The 23362-nt window shown below is 38.3% G+C and overlaps 2 protein-coding genes across 2 annotated transcripts; one reads left to right on the plus strand and one right to left on the minus strand.

Moving 5' to 3' along the window:
- The first annotated feature begins 1 nt into the window (after position 1).
- Positions 2 to 20512, plus strand: kntc1 (kinetochore associated 1). The gene is made up of 61 exons (XM_087792422.1): positions 2 to 675; positions 869 to 999; positions 1080 to 1200; positions 1337 to 1452; positions 1789 to 1867; positions 1948 to 2025; positions 2137 to 2171; positions 2250 to 2360; positions 2581 to 2674; positions 2899 to 2951; positions 3028 to 3134; positions 3211 to 3265; positions 3339 to 3437; positions 3515 to 3558; positions 3629 to 3691; positions 3771 to 3846; positions 4021 to 4146; positions 4269 to 4435; positions 4520 to 4631; positions 4709 to 4852; positions 4922 to 4978; positions 6040 to 6111; positions 6196 to 6315; positions 6565 to 6708; positions 6794 to 6889; positions 6973 to 7076; positions 7159 to 7261; positions 7332 to 7466; positions 7542 to 7661; positions 7779 to 7851; positions 7926 to 7993; positions 8493 to 8794; positions 9427 to 9599; positions 9761 to 9861; positions 9940 to 10084; positions 10153 to 10209; positions 10294 to 10457; positions 11022 to 11126; positions 11198 to 11326; positions 11391 to 11507; positions 11595 to 11704; positions 11815 to 12028; positions 12378 to 12467; positions 12546 to 12711; positions 13150 to 13208; positions 13287 to 13506; positions 13650 to 13723; positions 13805 to 14015; positions 14115 to 14227; positions 15256 to 15311; positions 15514 to 15592; positions 15666 to 15790; positions 15862 to 15997; positions 16086 to 16181; positions 16261 to 16317; positions 16424 to 16478; positions 16977 to 17040; positions 17337 to 17466; positions 17534 to 17623; positions 18620 to 18774; positions 19484 to 20512. The coding sequence occupies exons 2-61, from the start codon at positions 871 to 873 to the stop codon at positions 19578 to 19580; spliced, it is 6591 nt and encodes a 2196-aa protein (XP_087648548.1). The 5' UTR covers positions 2 to 675; positions 869 to 870; the 3' UTR covers positions 19581 to 20512.
- A 341-nt stretch (positions 20513 to 20853) lies between these two features.
- Positions 20854 to 22057, minus strand: LOC148087893 (hydroxycarboxylic acid receptor 2-like). The gene has a single exon (XM_087798954.1). It carries the CDS (start codon positions 22010 to 22012, stop codon positions 21044 to 21046), a length of 969 nt encoding a protein of 322 aa, XP_087655080.1. The 5' UTR covers positions 22013 to 22057; the 3' UTR covers positions 20854 to 21043.
- Positions 22058 to 23362: the final 1305 nt, after the last annotated feature.

The following is a 23362-nucleotide window of genomic DNA, read 5'->3' on the forward strand; positions in this document are numbered from 1 at the left end:
TGTGGGTCACTCGAGGTTGCCAGGTCTTGGGGAAAAAAAGTATTTGAAAGAGGGCGATTTTTGGGATTATTATCCAAACCTCGCCTCGTTGCAATTGTTTTAATTCATTATTACTGTTTTGATCTTAAAATCTCAATCTTAAATATGATCTTTAAAAAATAAATAAAATTACATGAGCAATTAAAGCTTAAAATGAACCACTACTCTAAAGTTTTTAATGTTTATTATAAATGCTGTGTTAAAATATTGGGGGGGGGGAAATCAGTAATAAATAATGTTATTAAAACCCGCAACTCGGAAAAATCTGGCAACACACGGTGTTGAGATGGAATGCCCGGCCAAAGCTCCGCCTTTTAACTGCTAATATACCCAGATTTTCCCCTTGCAGGTTCAAGTGATCCTAGCACCATACGGTTTATCACTAGATTTAAAATAAGATATATATGCATTAGATGAATGTGACTGAATGCATCAAATGTTTTATCGAAACAATCCCCGCTGCAAAAAAAAAAAAACAATACAAAAAAATGTGAACCTGTAAGTCCAAATTTAGGGATACAAACACTGGGTGGCTGACAGCACAGGAGCAACAACCCGCCAAATTCTAAAGCTAAAGCTATCAAGTTTGACATGTTGATACTTCGTGTTGTTTATGCGAGTTAATATCAGTTTTCGGTAAGTTATTCGTCTTTTTTTAATTTTGTTTTTGGACCAAATTGTTTCCCTCCACTGAAAGATAGAAAGTACTTTGTCTTAACTTGACACGGAAGTTTCTATGTAAAGCTGTGGCCACTGCGAAACATTACAAGATGCAGAAACGTTCACAATTCCAATATATATTTAGTTAACAATGTGTTTTTGGTTTCAGAAATGTGGGGAGACGTGGAGCTTTTGTCAAATGACGATACGAACGCATTTCGGCTCAACGGTGTGTCGAAGGAGGATGGGAGTGTGTTGTATCAGGTCGACACACTGGCAAAGATCAATGCTTCAAGTCAGGTGCTGAGTTTGTTCCCTGTTTACTTCAAGTTTGTCTTCGTAATGTCTTTTTTTAAAATAATGTAATTGTTATTACACAGGTGTTGTCAGATCCACATCTCTACTCAACCGGCGGCTCCAACTGGAGCAATGTTGTTGTTGACAAAACTGTTATTTTGTTTGACCAGACCTATCAGACCATCCTGCTCCTCCTTCACTTTGGTATGTTTATTAGGGTGATCATTATAACATTTGTAATTGTAATGACTGGACGATAAATACTATAAATAATAATGTCATCATTGTTAATATAATAACAATAAATAAATACTTTTTCTCCTTTCTTTTTTTTTTTCAGACACAGCGGTGGATGCCATCGACGTTTGCTTCGAAGGACAGTTTTTGATTGTCTGTGAAAGAAATGGAAAGATTCATTTGATTTATGTCCCACAGAAAAAGACTCTTTTCACACGAGTAAGAGTTTCATTTTCTGATGATATAGTCAGGATTATTTGCTCCGTTTGTAAAAATGTTATGGATGTTTATTAAATGGTCTATAAGATACTGTACATCTACTACTGAACAATACAAATAATTAACTATAATCACAACAATTCATAAGTGGAGTTTGTTCCCTTTATTTTTATTTATTTTAACAACTGCTGATGCCATTTCCAACCTAGATATTATAAACACTGGATGATAAAATATTGTATTTTAAAACCTTTTCGATGCATAAAATAAACAAATACAATTCATAACATTAATTCAATTGATTTAATGATTAGGATTTCCTTTTTTTATTTACAGGCCTTGGTGGAGATACCATCCAGTGGCAAGCAGAAAACATTCCGTTATCTTACCATAGAAGAGGACAAGTCATCACCTGGTAAACTGTCTTTATGGTTAAAGAAAACGATAAATGGATGGAAAGAATTAAAACAACTATCCTTCTCTGTTTTTATACAGGAGTCTTCCATGTCTTTTTCCTTGTTAAAGACGGCTTTTTCCATATTGCACATCTTGACTTGGCAAAAATCGAAGAAGGTATGAAACATTATTTAGGGTAAAGATGTGTTATATGTACGTGGATATATGATGGAAAATGTTCATTTAATAATAATCTTTCTATTAAATATTGTTTTTTTTGTTTTCCAGCAATTACAATTCTGGACATTGAGGCTTTAAGGAATGTAGGTTTTATTTCCCAATTACTCTCCAAATGTTAACGTTTTTAAAACACTAAACTAAATGGATGTCTCTTCTTCCAGCTCCAGTCTCTCATGAAGATTGACTTTTGCAGCACCGAAGATTACCATGATGACGGATGCAGCACTGCCGTGATGTTCAATCTGGGCAATGAAGTCCACCTGATAATAGGGGTAAAGTTCATATTGGTTGTTTAATACTTGCATATGGAGACAATGAATTTGAAATTAAAGACACAAACTAAATGTCTTTTCTTAGACCTTCACTCTGTTGAAAAGTGGCATTTGTAATGAAATATGGAACATCATTTTAATGATTTCATTATATATATTTATGATGTTTAATGGAAAGAAAATCTTTGTATTTTAATAATAATCATTATTATTATTGCAGGGAAATAAAGAAAATGTTCTTTCTGATTGGGTATGGGACCCAGAAAAATCCAAAATGAGAATCACCAACTCTGTGGACACTTGTTTGATACCCGGTAAGTATTTCATTTGAAGGTCAAACTTACATTTTAAAACTGTATAAATAGTGCCATGACACATGCTTGCTTATTTTAGTTATGATTTAAACATACAGTTTGTAGTTTTAACAAATTAATATTCCCTTGTGGTAAAACAAATAAAATAACTTGCATAATAATAAATATGTTTACACTACATTCAGAACATAATAATCAACTAAAACAAAAGTAACTTTTTTCAGGTGTAAGAAAGATGTTGGTGGTGGAAAACCTTCTTTACATTATTGACACTGAGGCAAGTCTTCTGGTGTGATTTTACTATTTTTTATATCTTGCTGATCCATTAAACCTTTTTTTTTTCTATTGTCCAGGATGTCCTGAGTCTTTGGGATTTGCATTTCCTGGTGATGATCCATTGTTGGCCCAACCTTGAATTCCATGACATTGAACTCACCACAGACAGTGGCTCCGCCTCCGTGTATGTATCAGTACTTGCCTTGATGGTTTAGTTCTATCACACATACAAAAGTAATGATTGCAACTGTGTGTTACAGCCAGGAAAAGGGTACTATAAAGATGATCACGCTGACAAAACAAGTCAACAGTCAGGTAGTAGAAGTGAAGAACGCATAACAGTTTAAAAAAAATTCACTTCTCTTACACAAATATATCTTTATTTTAGATGAAGTCCCTACAAATACGATCCCTGCCCTCCATGGCGGTTGGTTATTGTCTGGAGTTATCTTCTGTTTCCTGTCTGGTCCATACCAAAACAAACATGGTAAAAACAAATATTGTAACATTATTGTAATTATTGTTTCAAGTATTTTAAATATTTTCCATCTATTCACATGGCAGGACACCATCTACTTAGTGGAGGGAGTTTGTGGGAACCCTGAAAGGTGAGACTTGGTGTTATTTATATTCTAAATGATGCAAAAAAAATAATCTCAATATCAACTTTTCACACAGCCGTAAGGACCCAGTGTCTGCTGTTGTCATCAGATGTCTCACTGAGACTTTGCCCGAGAACAAGTAGCTAATCTATATTATCAACCTTCTATTGTTTGAATGACTTTCTGACGTCTCCATTTAATGTATACCCTTCACCCAGGCTAAGCAGGCTCCTTCAGAAGCACATGTTCAAAGAAGCAGAAAAGTTTGCCATCACATTTGAGCTGGACTTGGAGGTAAGATTTAGCTTTGACCCACTTCTTAAAATGTTTTTTTGTTTTTTTAAATATTCATATCATTGTGAAAATATTTAATTACAGACATTGTTTATGTTGTCCTTTAGTATATAACATGTATATTTATTTAAATTCAAATAAAGGTTTAAACTGACAAACGTGAATTTTATTCAGCTCGTCTACAAAGTGAAGCTGGACTTTACACTTGAGCAACTAGCCTCCGCATCCGCCGGCGGATGTGGACAAGATGTTTGGTCGGAACTTGTTGAGGAGGCCAAGGTCAACCTGATTAAGATCATGGTAAGTCGTCATTTTTATAAAATGTATATTTTGTCTCTCTTTTTAAGTCTCTTCACAACAAAACATGTGGTTGAGGGAATCCTGACTGAACTTCATTACAACTGTTCACATGTATTTTCCAGGATGAGCAGTATGTGGTGGACTATTGCCTGAAGGCTCCATGGCCAACGTTCGAGACGGCAGAGAAGATGCTTAACCACGTTGCCATGAGATACTCATCAACACAGATCCAGGAAGCCTTAGACAGACTGGCAACATTTTGCAGTCTGCATGGCTCACACAACTTCAAGTATTATTCATGTCTTATTGTAAAGTCTTTATGTGCTTTATCAACTGTAAATTTAATGTACTATTCTTATCCTGTCTTGCGCAGCGGAATTGCCTGGATAGAGTTTCTTACCGGCACTGATGATTTAGGAGACATTATTTCCCATCTTAGAGAGGGCGACTTGATGGGAGCGCAATTGCTTTGGCTCAGATTCGAGGTATCGACAAACCAGGAAAGAATCTGAACCGCTTAAGAAATTATATACATTTGATTTTGTGGTTTTTTTTTTGATAGGGTCAGATCGGTGCAGGGTTTGATATCAAGAAACTTGAGATGTTTCTGGACGCCATTCAAGAAGATATTTCCTCCAAAGACCTCTGTCCTTGGTTCAGGACTGTTGTTGTTCCGTTCGTGAGGAAAGTGCTACCAGAAGGACAGGTAGGCTTCACACGCATGGCTTAATTAAGTAATCTTGTGTTTTAAGTGAAAAAACATGTTATTTTACAGAGAATTCTGGCCAGGTGGATTGAGCACAGAGCAAGAAACATGGAGCTCACAGAGAAGGTAAAGAACTTATAGTTGTGAAATATGCACATGTTAATCTTTTTGAAAAAAGACTATTCTTGGTATTTATATATTAAGGGTGTAAGTAATGACGATATTTCTATATCTATATGACAATATTTATAGCTATATTTTTTTCCCTATACTGTATCGATATTCAATTGCATTGTATTGATATATAAAAAAAGCCTTTGAACTTTGAACATTTTATTTTAATTCAAATTAGTTCTATTGCCTAAATTTTAGTAGTGTGTGTGTAAAAGACAATCATTCGATGTTTTATTTAACAATTAACACTAAAATATTCACAGCGTTTATTCATTTGTGTGGTACAATTAAACCTCTGGCCACTAGATGGCAACATTCGTCATTTCCTCCGTGCCAAAGGAACAACAAAACGGGCAAAATGGCAGCAATGAGTGAAGGGGAAAGGATACACGAGGCTCCAGCCGCTTTTAAAGCTGATGTTTGGACTCATTTTGGCGTTAATACAAAGTTAAATGTTGAAAATGTAACAAATAACAAATAATGGATATTGCTCCAAGCCATTTGTTTGACACGTATGGCGTAAGAAAATGTAGGTTCCCTTCCTTAACTTGTAAAGTCTACAACCTCCCTTTTTATTGGTTGTGGCAGTTGTGCCCAGATAGGCTGAGAACTGACCACAGACCAACAGTGTTATAGGGTGGTCCCCCTTCTTTATAGTAACCATATAATTGTGTAATCCTTGTGATATACGAAAGCAATTACCTTAAGACGCAATCTCCTTTTATGTGATTAAAATGCGTTCCAAAGCAGTAATGATCATAATGTGAGGTACCAAAAGAAACATTAGTGAAGGTATAAAGAAAATATAAGAAAATACAGCACACTCCCTTAAAAAGTATATTCAAGAATAAAAAATAACGTTCATATACTTGTAAACGTACACATTTGTCTCTCACTTATCGAGTCGCAGATTTTATTTTAATCAAAGTTTCTTTCCAACCGTTTTCAAATTTCTGTTAATTTTTCGATACGAAGGTAATCACTATTTTTAAACGAGTAAAACCACATTTCAGGGAGCTTGGCCCAATAATGGTTTGGAATTTGCTGTTCTTGGAGTGCCGACCCTGTGGACGTCGATGAAATCTGTAAGTGACCCAGATTGTTTGCTCCCAGTGTGTTAATCTAGTTGGTTCTCAATGTTGCATGATTTGAATCTGGCTGTTTTAAAGGATGAAAACTACGGCTCAGAAGAAGTTGAGAGCCTCAGGTTGCTGGTTTCCAACCTCCGTCAGCTGTTGGATCTTCACAATAAATACAGCTGTATGCTTTCCCTGTCCAACTTTGAGAAGGTTTGTTTTTCTCTTTTTCTACTCCGTTAATGACATTGATTATTATGATGTGATCATAAAGTTACTTGTAAAGTTAGAACAAGTTGAAGAAGTAGTGGCAGCTTTTCTTATTTGTGTCAGTAGATGTCAGTAGTTCACCCTCACATCATTCACTAATATTTGTTAAAGCTTTTGTGCTATTTGAAAAATTATTATTTGTCACTCTTTTTGTATTTCTTAATAAACAATTTTTTTTTTGTTTAAAAAAAGGCAAATGTGCGCAGCGTGGCGTTCCTCTTGCTTGACAAAGTTCTTGCCCCAGAGTTGATCGCGGCGACAGTGCAGCGCTGCATCATGCCATACGCTGAAGAACATGACATCCCATTTGATGAGCTGCTGCTTCAGTACATCGAGGTTAGAATAGTCAATAACATTCAGAAATGTTTTTAAATGTGCAACATAGGTTATTCAATTTTTGTTTTAAATGACTTTGCAACAGGATCTCCTGGAACGCTGCAGCTCCGAGACGACGACTCTCTTCACCGAGTGGGAAGCTAAAGCAGTCGCAGTATTGGGCTGCATGACGGACAGCGATGTAGGTTTACGTTCATCTAGTTTTGTTGAATAATGACTATTTTCATGTCATTAAATATTGAAGCTCAATACGATATTTTTCAGCTGATGGTTGATGCCGTTCTTGAGATCATGCAAAAAGCAGTCGTTCCATGGAGTAATGTTGTAGAAAAACTTGTGCAACAGTACCTTGAAATGGAAGGACCTAAGTATGTACAATGCAGGAAGAAGGGGGGGGGGGGGGTGGGTTGCATGCCCTTTATTTTTAATGATAATTGTATTTTTTTTTAGGCAAGAACTTTTAAAAGAGAGCTACTCTTTAATGGAGATCAGAAAATTTCTCGGAGGTTATGGTATCAGAGGCTCCAACGTGTCGAGCGTCAACGAAGTCATGGTGAGATCAATCGTTCACTTCTTTTACAACGTGTCTTTGAATTCCTAACTTTGGGTTTTGATTTTTACAGACGCTTATAAGATATATCCTGAGGCAAGACTGCCCGACGTCCCTAGAAGACGCCATCACTTTGGCCGAAGCGTACAAACTTCCAACCTCCCACGTCAATTATTTGTATCTCACCCAGCTGATGGGACAAGGCAAGGTAAGTTGCAGAGTCATCGGGGAGGTGTGAACTTTTCTGATCTTGTCATTCACTTCTGTTCTTTGTATCTTACAGTCGGAAGCATGTCTGGCTGTGTTAAGGAAGTTGGCGTCTGCAGAAGTAGAATGTGTGATGAAACGCCTAACTTCATGGGCTCTGCTCCAACTTGAGGACAAATGTCACATGTCTGATGAAGTGAGGAACCATCGCATAATTTCAAAGAAACAAAATAAAATATTTTCAAACATAATTAGTGCACTTAAAGAGGAATATTTCGCGCCTTTCTTCATCATGTATCTTCCCTCCTAATAGCACAAGAAACTGCAGATGGTGATAGCTCAAGTAATGGTTGAGGCTCTGAAGTACCTGCGTACGATCCAAAAACGTAAGGTTTATATATAAATTGAGAATTTTCTTTTTAAACTGAAATAAAATCTTAATGCTTAACTTTCTTGCCAGATGATGCTCTTAAAAGTCTGGAGTGTGAAAATGATCTCATCATGTTCAAGGCCATCGCACATCTCCAGGTTTGTTGCATTTACTTTTTACCTTTATAAAAAAACAAAAAAAAACGTTGTGTCTGTGCGTCTTGTTCAACAGTGTCAAACTCAAGGGGCCAAAATATTTTTTGCTATTTTGCTGCGAACAAAATATATATTTATCAACAGGAATTATGGGTCTGATTGTGATGTTGTCTTTTCATTATTGGCTTCTTTTTGCTTAAGTTTGTTATACTATTGTTGGTGGGTGCTTCATCTTTTTCTATGAGTCTTCATTGCAACTATATCATAGCAAGACAATCAATGTATACATTATCCTAGAGAATAACACTTTTAAGTTAACACAACCGTAAAAGACGAGTGCTCAAATGTTTTTAATTTTACTTCAGATATTATTTGAGATGTTCCTCCTGTGTCAGGCTGAAAACCAGTTAAGGGTTTCCACTGCCTTCATCTCAAGCAGGTGGGATAGGATCCAATGGGAAATAATAATATTTTTGCATTTTTTCTATTTCCGTAAATTCAGGAAGATTTTGACGTCTTCTTCACTCCGAGCAATTATGAAGATCCGAAAATTCGAAAGCAGATCCAGGAGCACCACATCACAGCATACGAAAACACCCGCGGACGTCATTCCAACAAGGCACAGGCCGATGCGACCCCAGTCGTGGCGAACGATTCCGATGGCAAAACAAAGACCATTTCCACAGAGGCAGGTCTGCGGCGTCTAGGGAGGCAGTTGCAGCGCACGGAACAAGAGCTCTGGTCCGATTTGGCCCTGCGAGCGCTTGGAGTGGGGAAAGTGGACACAGCTATTAAAATCCTAAGGTATGCCAGGTTTCTTGTCTTTTATATTGATTGAAGAATAGTTGAAAAATGTATCTGAGACATACTGGCAACGTAAAGTACTATCAATGCTAATCGGAAAAAACATTTTTCTTCTTTGAAATTTGTTTAGCAGGTTTAAAAATAAAATATAATTTGCCATTAAAGTACAGACATTTTGGATTTTTTGCTATTTTTTCCTTCTACACATTTTTGTGAGGATGTTTGAAGAACTTGAAGAATCTAAAATGATTCAAAATCAACAGCAGCAGATCCGGTTTTGCAGTAGTTTGAAACCCGTATAAGACGATGTTGTCACTCGTGTCATGTGTAAATAAAATTAAGAGAAATGACTGTTCCTGCGACCACAAAAATCCATAATAATAAAATGACAGAAATCCAATTTTAACAATAAAGAAGATTATTTTTTGCTGCTTTACAAATTGAAAACGAAGAAGCAATTTCTTTCCAATTTGTATTTCAAAAAGGTGCTAATGGAAGGTACACGAACACAAGCAAGTAAGCGAAAGACCACCAATAATAGAATGAAAAGCAATGTTTCCCTGCATGTATTGTTATGTTTTAATCAAAGCTAAATGTAACATCCAGGCAAATCATGTGTTTCTCTTCTCCAGAGAGCTTTATGAACACCATTACAACACAAGCACGGGAAAAGTGTTGTTCACAGCCGCCGAAACATTGTGTCACATGCTGGAGCAAGACGTGCCAATGGTGCTGCCCGAGGACGCCGATCTACCCGCCGTCATTCACAATCTGGCCTGTCAGGCGATCACCTTGTGCCACTCAGGTAGTCATGGAGACGCACTTTTAATTGATGATGTTTGATATCATGGGGCAAGAAGTGTCTGTGCGAGTTTAAATAGCTGATAAAATGGATGATGTGCTATATTACTTCAACTAGACAACAGTTGTTTTCCTGATACATTGTGCTACGTTGTTGTATTCCAGACTTGCTTTTAGATTGTCTGGAACTTTCTAAATGCACACGGATGGCAATGGATGTCTATCATCAGTGTCAGTTGTCAGACAATTACGGATTCATAGCGAAGGTCAGTGTTTTTGACCGTATACTCTCAGGCTATTTAGAGAGAACATCTGAAAACAACGGTGACGTTTCCTAATTCCAGGATTCAACAATTGGTTCGGAGAAAGATCCGTACTCTCACTGCAGCTTTCAAGACGTTTTTAAGGAGGATTGCATCGTCCTGGATTTTGTGTCTGTGCTGCCAGTGCAGTATGAGATCACAAACTGCCTGCTGCCTAAATCTCATGGTTGGTGACAAGAAAATCTTATTAAATATATCTTTAGAAGATCACTCATTTTGTTTAAAACGTTACAGACACTAAACTGTACCCTCTGGACTGTTCCTGCCTCTCACACTGCTCATTTGAAGACGGTATTTGACTTCAATTTTCCTGTAATTATTTTTATTTTCTTGTGTTGTATGCCTGAAATCTTCTGCCATTTTGCTCTGACACAGATTCGAATTACATCAAGCCACTTTTAGGACCGATGTCCAATATGCTGCAGATGTTACAGGAATGCAGTCAGCTGGAGTTGGCACTGAGAGTCATTGTCAACTGCTACGGCAGCTGCCTGCAACATGTCACCTCCAATATGATGAACGCTAAAGCTGTTGTACAGGTATTGATAGAATTAACTCATCAGAAAAATAATAATTAATAACTTTATTGTTTAACTATCACCATATCTTAAAAATAATAGAATGAAAAGCTGTTTTCAAGATCTTGCAAAAGTCTGTTATATTTATAAATCAGAGAAAATGTTTTCTGTTATATACACAAGGCAACACAAGATTGCGTGATTTCACTAAACATCCAGTACTGGAATGGATGCAATCACAGCCTGTGTTGTATTTTTCATTCTAACCAAATGGTTGATGAAACCTGTGCACCTTAGAGTATTTCATCGTGAAAGAAGACGTTCAAGAGTTTGACTGACATAAGATGCATAAATGTCTTTATATACACATGCATTTATTAAAATTAACTTTTCTTTTTAGCCCAACAGGTACATTCTTCACCAAAAAAGTACACATGCTAATATAAAATCAGGGAAATGTATATTTCTGGGGGAAAATATGTTACTTATCCAATTGTCTTATAAGTATTTTCAGTCATTTGCTAAGAAAACAGACTTTAATTTGACTTAAATGTCTATAATCCTAAATGTTGTTTTCCTTTTCAGTTATATGATCCTCAGGAGCTTTCCAAGTACAAGATATGCTTGAACGAGCTTCGAAAGTCAACTACATCGGTTTTGAACACCGTTTCTGTGGCCCTCTTGAACAAGGTTAGTGGTAGTTGGATGTTCAAACTACACACTATTGTTCAACTGTCCGGTTGGTTGTCTTTCAATGGCAGGTCTTCAACTGGAGGATAGTTGATTGTGATCTGGCAACTGGTCTTTGTACTCTCCTACCCAAAGCTCAAGCCTTGAAAATACTGTGGGAAGTTATCAACAACACCTGGGAGAACTATGACAAGATCCTGGTAAACAATGGATACGCTTTTTTTGTTTAGTAGATGGAGAACTGACGACATTTATCTCACCCAGGCTATTGCCAAAGTAGGTGCCAACCTATGTTGCTTGTACAACCTTGAGGAGGAAAATGAGAAGTTTCGGTCCATCGTCATAGACGCTGAATGGGGAATCAAACTTGTCAAACTTGGGGTAAACACACAATCAGTCGACTGTGATGTAATAAGGAACATGTTGTCGCTGACTAATATTGTTGTATGTTCATTTTTCTCACTGCAGATTTCAATTCAACCAGTCTTTGGACAGAACCCTGAGCTTAAGAGCAGTTTGGTCCCTGTGCTCGTCAAGAACAAGAGGATTACGCCAGACATTATTCTTGAGTACTGCAGGTGAGTGGAATTAACTCTGCATCAATGTAACAGCTCCTTAGAAAATCAATATTGTAATTATGCATTGTTCCTGATTTATTTTTTAAAATATATATTTTTTGTCCCTGCAGCACATTTGACCTCGATCGTGACAGTGTTATCAATCAGTACATCACGACCCTTCTGCTGCTCCAAGAGGACGAAGGAGATCCACGTGACTCGGTTCTGTGTCAGGACGAGGAGCCTCTATGCAACGATGATGCCCTCGAGCGTGTCCTGCAGATCATCCCCATGTTACACAGCATGAGCGAGCTCACCAACAGTCTCACGGCTGCCATTTTTAAGGTTGGTAAACAGCTTTAAATCTACTGTGTCTCGTCTATTACTTTAAATGCAGTCCTAACTTTATGTAAAAAGGAAGTGGCAATTGATAGAAATAGAAAAACCTTAACCAGAAGTGTTTTTTTTTTCGTCTTTGCACAACTCCATAGGCACTATCACAGTTATTAAGCATGTAACAGATCTCTTGGTCTAGATAATTATTTGAATTTAAAAACAATAAAGTAATTATAAAGTGGTTGTTTTGATTAAAATTCACAAAACAGACATTGTTCATCAACTTTGTTAAAAATATAGATTTAAGATTTAATTTGTTGAAATATTTCAACATGTATAACTGTTTTATCATGTACAGCTGAGTCCTTACAACTACGAGCGGATTGAAGTCGTGTTGAAGATCATCCAGGTGGCCGATGAGTGTGTGACCACCTTTTCGCTTAGTCAGGTAAGAAAGACAAGATGAACGAAGCATATTTTCAATGAACTGAGAGGTGATTTAACGGCCGCTGCGACTTCTCCACAGGCAATGGGCCTCCTTCAGCAACTGAAGTCCTACACTCGAGTGTCTGCCCCCTCGGATACAGAAAACACTTATCTCCTCGAGAACTGCCTGCAGCCGAACCCTCTTTCTGACACCAGACTCCCCTTTCACCTTCTCATGCAAACAAAACATTTCTGGAAAATTATCTGTAAGTTTTATTCTGTTTTCCTTTTTTAAAAGGAGCAATATTGCTTCTGCCTCCCCCTAGTGTCAGAACAGTTTAGCTGTCATAGCTCCTCAGTTGTGCCGTTGCCATTTATTACATGTGCTTTTTTTTTTTTTACAAAACAAAAGGCTCTAGTTGTGTCAGTTTTTCATTTTATCCTTCTGGTAACTTCCGAAAGTAAGTCATATATAAACACTTCACTGACTCTTCGGGCAGGTCACACAGTGAAGCGCATCAGCAAAATAATGGCTTCAGTCATGACTAGTCAAGACTTATGCATTACTGAATGCTTTTAAAAAGTATGTGAAATGTATACATTGTAATATTTTTCCGATTTAAGAAAAAATGATCCCTTAAACAACTTTAACTACTTTTTGAGCCGATTTTTCAAAAATCCTAAAAACACATTTTTGTATTCAGCTCCAGAGCTTACCGAAGAGACGTTCCCGACTCTCCTGCTGATCAGCAAGCTGATGAAGGTGAAGTACATCGACACAGTTCTTCAATGAAGTTCTACCTAACCTAAACATGTTCTGATGCATGATCTTTGTTTACAGATGAGCCTGGATAAATTGTACATGGCAGCAGCAAACCATGTGTTTGAGAGGAAGCTGAAACCTCTTTTACTGAAGCAGAGGAGAAAGGAGCAATGTGCTCTCAGCCCTAATAAAGAGTGTTTTAGGGTGGCCAAGACCATGATGAAGTACATCCAGTGCATCCAGAGCCCCGAGTGGGCTGCTGCCACGGCCCACAAGATCACCCAGGAGCTGCCGGCAGGTGAGAATGAAGCAAATTTTACTTTCCCTTGTCATGTAAATAACATTATAGTCTGTTACGATGAGTGTTAAAATGGAGAATTAACAAAGTAATTAGACCTGTGCGTAGCTCTGAAACCTTATTCTTTTTGTTTTTCAAACAAGGCTACGAGAAGACGCAGTCCCTAAAGTTTTGTTTGGCTTTAGGAGATTCTTGGCTTAATAATCCCAACCTTGATGTAAGTGCCTCTGAAGAAGTTCTTAGTTTTTGTATTATTCAGATTTAATTTGTTTGTTTTATGTTACTTGTTTTCTGAAAGGATGACGCCCGAGCGAAAGGAGACACCTTCCTGTCCAAATTAAAGCTGCAGTTCCAGAGGTCGGCCACGGAAAACAGTTTGATCGGCAATAAAGTGAACAGCGCGGAGTATCTTAAGTTGACTGGACTTCCACCGCGACTGATCGTGGCCTTGTATGAGCACAGCAGCGTGGAGGAGAGATTCAGGGAGTCTGGAGGTCGTACTTATCCGGGTAAATAACATGTATTTTACAGAATAATATACACATCTAAAATGGAAAAATAATCTTGTTTTTTTAAATGCATTGAATAAGAACAAACTTATTTTCCAGACATACACGCAGTTATAAAGGAAATTGCCAGCATCAATAACGTGGACCTGTTTAAAATTCGTAACATGCTGTTGGAAAAGTGGATCTGCAAAAGTGGGCCAGCTATGGCCAAGGTAGGTTCATCTATTCAAATCAATTTTATTTAAAGAGTCATCCCCATCTTATGTTATTTTAATTTTTTTCAGTTAAATGCATTTATGTATGTATGTATTTCTATACGTTTTATTCTACATATGCTATGTAATTTAGTTTCTCAATAAAAAGGAAAGCTAAATAACAAAGAATATATACTTACTTAAGTGACACAGTTGAGAGAATGCAGGTTTCCAGCAGAATGTTAACTTTTTCAAAAGTTTAATATGATTCTTTTTACATCGCAAATATTTTTCGATTTTTTTTTTTTTCACAATATTTTATCGATATCCATATATGTGTGTGTATATATATATATATATATATAAAACGATATACTGTATATATATATATATATATACAGTATATCGTTTTTTTTAAATTTACTATTAACATTCAAATATTCAAAGTGTCTGTTCATGTTGTTTATGTTGCAATTAAACTTCTTGCCACTATAATGCAGTAACAGTCGCAATGTCCTCCGCAGCTCAAGGAACAATGAAATCCTGTTAGATCCCAGTGATGACTGAGGACTAGAGGTTAAACTCGACTCCAGCAGCTTGTAAAGCCCATGTTAGGACATATTTGGTGTAAAAACAAATGAAAGAAGTTACGACTTTGTCAAGAGTCATATGGTCTGTTAATTCTGCAACACCAGAGTCAAGTACTTCAATCCCTATATAATGTATCGTTGTAGTTTCGCCAGATTTTTTTTTGCCTAAAACACCCTTAGCCTTATACGGTATCGCAAGCTATCCATTTATTCAGTGAGCAATAATAAAAGTCTTTGTTTTAGCTTTCACCGTTTCTTTTTCTCAATTTTCTTATGGTTGATAACTTGTCAAAGAGTATTTTTTTTGGGGCGTCTTCCACCATCTTCTTTTTTGGCCTATTTTCTCCGCCACAAGCAGTATTTTTACTAGATCGTAATGTATCTGGTTCTGTGTTTTATCGTCTTCTGCAACTACCTTTGAATCTTTAAGGATTATTGTGATGCATTGTTTTGAAGGACACAAGCAACAGGGACTGCATCAGCAACATCAAGGAGGATCCAGATTTAATGAGGTAATAAGGCAACACTTATTCTCGCTGAATTACACCCGAAAAAGGTAGAAATGTTTTTACGTATCACCTCCATGTCTATGAACATCTTGACTCGTGGTTCAGTGACTAAATCATCGAGCCAATGGTTTCGCAACAGTTTTTTCTGAAGAATTTTTGGTCAAAGTTTGTTTCAATCAAAGAAGTTGTGGTCACTCGTGCGCAGGGTGGTGTACATGCTGCAGTCGAGCTCAACCGAGGATAACGTCCGACTTCTCGTGCCACTCCTCTCCGCTGAAAGCTGGGTATGATTCTCGTGATGCGAAACATCTTCATCTGGATCTGCAGGGTTTGAAGGATTTCTGTTTCCTAATGCAGCCTCTTGGACCTTCTGGTCCACGACTCACCTATTGCCATCGGACCCGAGCCCTTCTCTGCCTCATCCATCTCACCGACGCAGCTACAGTGGAGACTCATGTTCAAATCCCTCACAACAAGATCCAGTAAAAGACTCGGCACAAAATATGGCACGATGACTTTGACTTGATACCTTTTCTTTTTCTCCCCATTTCAGATATTACCTTAAATGCTACATCATTGTGTCTCAGCTGGAGGCCCTGAACATGCCGTACACGATACAGTCCTTCCTCAGCAGCCCGAAAGAAGGCCTGGTCAAAGGGTTGTGGAAGAATCACAGCCACGAGCCGCAGGTAACTGGAAACGTTGCTCTTTCATCTCGATCTCTTATAACAGGACTGTGGTCTTGAAAGACTCTAAAGCTTCAGTTTTGCTCCTCAGGCGGTACGGTTGGTGGCGGACTTGTGTTTGGAGTACCAAATCTACGACACACAGCTCTGGAACGGTCTCCTTCAAAAACTTCTGAGCCTTAACTTGGTGTGTATTTGAGTCCGAAACAAGTATCATTGGCACATGTTCCTTTTTTAAAAATCCATTATTGTGATTCCGTCCTCAGATCAGCGATCTCCAGAAAGTGCTGGAGGCAGCTGTGGCGGTGCCGGCTCTGTGGGAGGTACTGTACTAGTGGAAGCTGTTCATCTTGATCATGAACAGACTCCTTGTTATTGTTTGAAAATGGTGTGTAAAAGCTTTGGATGATTTGAATTTTTTTCTGTTAGATTCAGAGCTACTCCAGGACTTGGAAGAGCATGATCTTGGCACCTTTTGTCTCCGGTAATTAAGTCTTTTCTGTTGTGATCTCTCTTTGCGGTTTGTTATCTTTATTCCTGAATGATTTTAGTGATTAACTGACCTATAAGATGTAGAGAAGAAATAGACAAAAAAACATAATTAGCAGATATATTTGAAGAATTACTGTCACGATCCGATCAGGGCAGGGGACCCAGATGCGGAAGAGTCAATATATCCACGGAGGAAAAGTTCAGAAGAAAGTCTTTAATAAATCCAAATAACATGACAATTACAACATTTTTTGCAGGAAAAGAATAAAGTTTCGCTTATTTCCCTGTTAAGCATATTTGACAGCATTAAAAAAAAAACGAAAAATATAAATGAAGTTAAGAATTGGGCATCAACTTATTTACTTCTCCACATAATTCCTGCTTTTTAAAACCTCTTCGTGTCCAAGCTGTCTGGTCATACCTTGTGAGTTAATGTCAGTAGCATGGTTACAATTGAAAATAACATGTTTTTCCTGCTTCTCTCCTCCAGCATCTCTTCCCCTCAGCCGAGCTCAGCAAGCAACACTCTATCGGACGTTTGTTCTTCTCCTCAAGTACGCTCGATTTTATTTATTTTCTTCACTTGAGCAGCTAAATTAACTGACTCAAAACAGTCTCTTTGCAGCCATTTGATTGCGTTAAGACTCTGTCTTTTATCTAATTGCGTCTGTTTGATGACTTTTTAGACTATTCTGTTAATAACGTTGCAATATGACATCTTTCAAACAACACTTGCACACTTTGAAGTTTATCTTAAAGGTGTTTTAATAAGGGTTTAATGATACTTGTTCTGCATGTCCTACTGTCAATGCTTTGCAGACACTTTCTAAATGCTTGCTGTGTATTTCAGATGTCCATTCCTGTTGAGTCTGGACCTGATCGGAGTCGCGAAAGGATACGCTCAGTTTGATCTCCAGGCCTTCGCCCTAGGAACTCTCCTCCTCATCCCTTGTGTGAAAAAGAAAACTCAGCAGATTCAGGTTGGAAATTGTTGAAGTCATAGTGTTTGATCAGCTTAAAAATGTGGTTTTTGTTTCATCATTTCAGGGACTGTTGTCCGTCTGCAACCCTGTGTCTGTTTTGGAGCAGGTGGACGAGCACATGAACACCGGAGAGCTGGCGGGTCTTCCCTCCCAGGTTCGGTTCTCGTGTTGTATCATTGATTGTGGGAAAATATCTCTCGTGAGAGATTTGAAGTAGGTCAAACCAGCGGTCTAAAATGGTTTTACAGGAAGTGAGATGGCTGAAAATTATAATTCTGCTGATGTTGATTCCAAACTTGTGACATTAATTGCTTAACTTCCTATTTGCAAGAATAATACAGAAAATAACGATTTGGAAGAGTAAAAATTAAAATAACTAAAAGAAAACATGACTTTGAGATTTAATTCATTTTATTTCATCTCTTCTAAACTCTTCTACTTCCTTTTCTAATATTCTATATATTAACTATAACTTTCTTTAATCATTTTAAACGGTTTTGTTTTAAAATGTTCACAGTATAAAAACAAATATTTCAGGGTTTACATTAAAATGTTTTAAAGATCCAACATGAAGTGTGAAAAAGGCTATATGTTTTGCTTTATTATTTTTCCCTTATTTGGGCACGTTTTTTTTCTTTCCAGGGAAACTACAAAGATCTTTATTAAAAATGAAATCATTTAAAAGGAACGTCAATGTTACAAGAAAGATGATTGTATGTGTGAGACGTCTCTGGGGTGTGAAAGCATAGTTAATACTTATATATTGTACATTGTTTTAAAATAGAGATGTCTGTGATAAATTTGGTAAGAAAACGAATGAATAGGGACTTTTCTTGATGTGACAGCGCTGCTTTTTAAATGTCAATTGCGGAAGGATGCATGTTAATATCAGATCATTCTGTGAGATAAATTGAAGTTTCACAAACAACAAGTCGACCATGAGAAAATTAAAGAGCCAAACGATAACAAATAAATGTCCCTTGAATTAAAGCTGTGTGGAATCGTACAAAATAACTTTGATATTAAAATATAACGTCATCAATTTATTCATTATATATTGAAGTATTTTTTATCTTGGGTTCATTTTTAATTTATTTCCTTCACACAGTGTATAATGAACTAGTCGAGCTCATGTTATTCTGCACTTCAGATCCGGGACGCGACGTTGACCTTCATCAGCACTAGTGGGCAGCAGCAGAAGCTTTTCCGGACGAAACACTTTGAACATCTGAAGAGGCTGACGATGTCCAGGGGCCAACCCGACCAGGTCGAGGACCTGGTGGACCGCCTCATCAACCACAACTGGTAAGTTGTTGGGTTGTTTCTTGATACAATTATATAATAAAACAAGCTGATCCTCTTCACAGGTATTATGTCAGATCCAGATCCTTTTTTAACATACAGAGGAAGTGAAATATGATGAAAATATTTAAGTAAAGTCTTGCTCCAAGTATACTTGTGTATTATTATACTGCAGGGTTCTCTGTTGTCAAGTGCTTGGACCCAAAGAGGTTTTAAAAAAGCAGGAATTCCATGGAGAAGTAAATAACTTGTATAAGATGTCTAATCCTCAACTTTATATGATGTTATTTGTTGATAATGACGTCAGATACAAGTAAAACAGAGGAAATGCTTCTAAGAATAAATCATTCTCCAAATGATTCCAATATAGTTTCAATAGAGTTTTTGTTAAATGTGTTAAAACTTGTGACCTTTCTTTGTGGAGTTTGCGTGGGTTTACTCTGGGTATGTTTTTGGACTGTGGGAGGAATGGTTGTGTGTCCTGCGACACACTAGCTTTGAATTAAGCTTCCAATAATGGTAAAACTGATGTTTAAGATGGATTGTAACCAGAAGTGTGATGTTGTCTATTCATTCATGGAGCCTCAGACAGTTTGTTGAAAACACATTTTGATCCGCCCTGGAGCGCTTTTTCTGAAAGATGTTATTCCTTGTATGGCTGAGTTGGTTCATCTCTTGGTTCATGTTCTAAAGTTTGTTTCCATCCCTTCAGCCACGACGAAGCCCGGTCACTGGAGAAAGAGTACAAGACCCACAGAGAGAGTCAAAGAGGGAAAATGCTGGCAAATGGCTCATCCTCACCCAAGTGACTTAAGCTTTTTTTTCCCCTCTTCTTTACGCCTGTTTCTTCCATGAATGTTTGAATAAATGCATCGTTTTGCTTCACATTATTTATCTTCTTACTATTGTAGTTCATGGAAAATCAAATCTATCTGCAGTTTAGTCTCCGTCTCTCACACTATTTGTTCACTATGCTTGTTCGAATGTGTCTATAAATTGGTTATCAAAATTGGATCTGTGTGAAAATATTTGTTGGGACCACGTCCTCACATTGAAGGATGATGGGTAATCAATACAAGTGAACACCTTTTTTCTATCTCTAGTCATATCTTGATGGATGAAAATGGCCTTCATTAGCCTGCTCTTCTGTACTAATGTGATATGGTTTATAAAAAATCGACATTAGTCTGATGATAAATTGCATTACATTTAAAATAATTTATCAAGTCTTGAATATCATTGGAAATAAAGCGTCAGTTTTGAAAAAAACTGATTTTCTTCTGTCAAACTCATGGCAAAATCCAAGTAGAGTATTGTTGATATTGTGACCTATAATTATACCATCGTTTAAAGATAAACGAGAGACGGATATGAATTTGTTTGGTGAAGAATGAAAAGACGACTTCCAAATCAGACTTTCTTTACATTTGTTTGGCCCACAAATTGAGTTTGTCACCCCGGCCTTGAATCATTAGTGCTGTACATACTTCTTCCAAAATGTATTTCTGAATTTTGTCGTAAAAATGTTGTCAAATCCAAATCTTGAATACGAACGCAAGGAATATAAACATGACTTTTAAAGACGAAATGATATCTTGTAGTTTTCATGCTAAGATTTCCCCTGTGTCCAGTTGTGTGGTAAATACTCGAGTAGGTTGTGGTTCTTGTTCTCATGTATGTGAAGATGTGGTGAAAGGAGTTTCCTGTATGTCTGGCCGCCGATAATAAACTTCCTCTTTGGTTCCCCACACGTGGAGGCCTTTTTTTGTCACGTGAAGTAAGTCACTAAATAAAGGTTATTTAAAGACATAAGTAAGTAATCTTTATTTGTATAGCGCCTTTCCAGACCAGGGTCACAAAGCGCTTAAACAATCAAAACAATATTCAATAAAGTATATACTTTAAAGGTCAAGATAAAACTGATAACACAACAGGAGTTCCAGAAAATCAAGGAATAGCCTGAACAAATAAAAGTCTTAAGATGTTTCTTATTCCTGCAACACAAAGCAATCTTTGTTTTTAGTGATGATGAATGAATTGTTTGCTTATGGTGCTAAAAACGACACATATCAGGAAAACTGGTTTATTTTAACTTACGCATTTTATTTTTTTCAAGCAAGTGATCGCATCATGAGGACAAGTGGTTGCAATTTTCGAAAAGAACAGTCCAGGTGGCAACTTTATTTGAACAGCCGTTTAAAACAAAAATCAAGCAGGAGTTTACTAAGAAAACCTGTTTCTCAGAGCGATTTGAAAAGATGATCAAAGGTGATCAAAGCTGACTGAGCGACTGCGAGTTACTTTCACGCGTCTTCTTCTCGACGCTCTCGGTGGGTTCTGCCTGCGGCAGCCGAAGAGCTCGCCTCAGGACGTTCTTGAACACGGGGCTGGAGAAGTAGTAGACGATGGGGTCCAGGGCGCTGTTGAGGTACGTGAAGATGATGGTGACGTAGAACACGTTGGTGATGGGGTCCAGGGCGCGGCACTTCTCCTCGTCCGGCAGCGGCGCCAGCGCTTTGGTCTCGATCCAGATCATGATCTGCGTGATGTTGCTGGGGAGGAAGCAGATGCTGAAGAGCGCGCACACCGCCGTGATCAACCAAATGGCCTTCTTGATCTTCGCCTGCTGACCCAGCTGTCTCCCCCGGAGGTGGAAGATGATCCGGACGGTGCAGAGCACGATGACCGCGAAGGGAGCCCAGAAGGAGAAGATGAAGATGAAGGTGTGCCAGCTGATGGTCTGCTTGGCGCTCGTGTCGATCAGGAACGACTCGCAGTAGCTGCCGTCTTGCTTCAGGGCCATGATGTTGGCGTTGACCGACGCGCACAACAACCAGAGCGCGACGGCGCCGCACGCCGACTTCCCGACGCTCAGGTAGTTGACGGAGTGATGCGGGTGAACCACGCGCATGTACCGGTCCAGGGCGATGGCCATCAGGAAGACGGAGCTCCCGCTGCGGTTCAGCTGCAGCATGAAGAGGCAGATGTTGCAGAAGGTCTCCCCGAAGATCCACTGGAGGCCCGAGTTGTAGTAGCTGGCGCGGAAGGGCAGGGCGACCATCAGCAAGAAGTCGGCCACGGCCAGGTTGAAGAGCAACACCGTGCTGCTCTTCCAGGGCTTCAGGTGGAAGCAGAAGATCCAGAGGGCGAAGCCGTTGCCCAGGACTCCCAGAATGAACTGCGTGACCAGCACGGGTGGGAGGATCGTGGTGAGCAGCGTTCCGTTGAAGAAGCATTTCATGGTGAGGGCTGAGCGGAGACTCCTTCGAGTGTTGCTCCTCGAGCACCCGATCACGCTCATAAAACACAGTATCAACAAAAAAAAGTGTTTGTGGTTTCAGGCGCCGCCTTTGAGGTTCTGCTTCTCATTTATATATTTACTGACTCGGCTCTAGTTGCTATAGAAGCGAGCGTTCTGTGACATCATGGACGAAAATGAAAGAATGGTTTCCTGTATCCGTGTTCACACCTTTGGTGTAATGTATTTAAGGGTATATTTAAAAAAAAAAAACAATTTTCCCCCAAAATGGCACGACTCTAGTTGAAACCATATGTTTTACATCTTGGGGAAATTCTCATGTCGGATCAAATGATGGGAATTTAAATTAGGAAGTAAGTAATTTATATTTATAGAGCGCTTTTCTAGACCACAAAGCGCTTAAACAATCAAAAAAAGATCAAGATAACTCAGAGAAAAACACAGGTATCCCAGTATATCAAGGAAAAGCCTGAACAAATAAGAATGTCTTAAGATGTTTCTTGAAGGAGTCAGTAGATCATCAAACACAGAGGGAGAGGAAGATCGTTCCAAAGCTTAGGAGCAACAGTCCGGAAGGATTTCTCTCCTCTGGTCCTGAACCGTGTGCGAGGAACCATCAGTAGATTCTGATCCACAGACCTCAGAGCCCGAGCTGGGGTGTAAGGCTGGATCAGATCAGTGATGTAAGGAGGAGTCTGACCATTAATAGATCTGAAAGTAAGAACCAGAATTTTAAAGTTGATCCTGAAGAAACTGACAGCCAGTGAAGAGTTTTAAGGATCGGACAAATGTGAGTTCTTCTACTTGAGCGGGTCAGAATTCTCGCAGCAGAGTTTTGTATTAACTGCAGGCGAGACAGATCCTTCTTGTCAAGACACATAAACAAACTGTTACAATAGTCCAGACGAGAAGAAACAAACACATGGATTACAAGCTCCAGATCATGTTGTGACAACAAGTTTAGAGATTTTTCTCAGTTGAAGGAAACAGTTTCTGGTCAGTTTTCTGCAGTGTTGAACAAGAGACATGTCTTTATCAAATACAACACCCAGGTTTCTCAGGCTCAGTTTGACGGACTGACCTAAATCACACAAGTACTGACTCAACCCTGGAACTTTATCATCAGGAGCAATCACCAGAGTTTCAGTTTTGTCCACATTTAGCTGTAAAGTGTTTTCACTCATTGTTTGATTTCTTAACGATTTATAATTTAAAGGGATTTCAACCAATTTTTGTTTTTCATGGAACATATATGACCATAGGTGGAGATCTGGTCTGCATCAAGTTGAATCCAGTGATGATCGGATTCCACCAGGAAAAGCACTGGATCCT

This window comes from Callionymus lyra, chromosome 1, assembly GCF_982586985.1.
Source record: "Callionymus lyra chromosome 1, fCalLyr1.hap1.1, whole genome shotgun sequence".
NCBI classification, from domain to species: domain Eukaryota; kingdom Metazoa; phylum Chordata; class Actinopteri; order Syngnathiformes; family Callionymidae; genus Callionymus; species Callionymus lyra.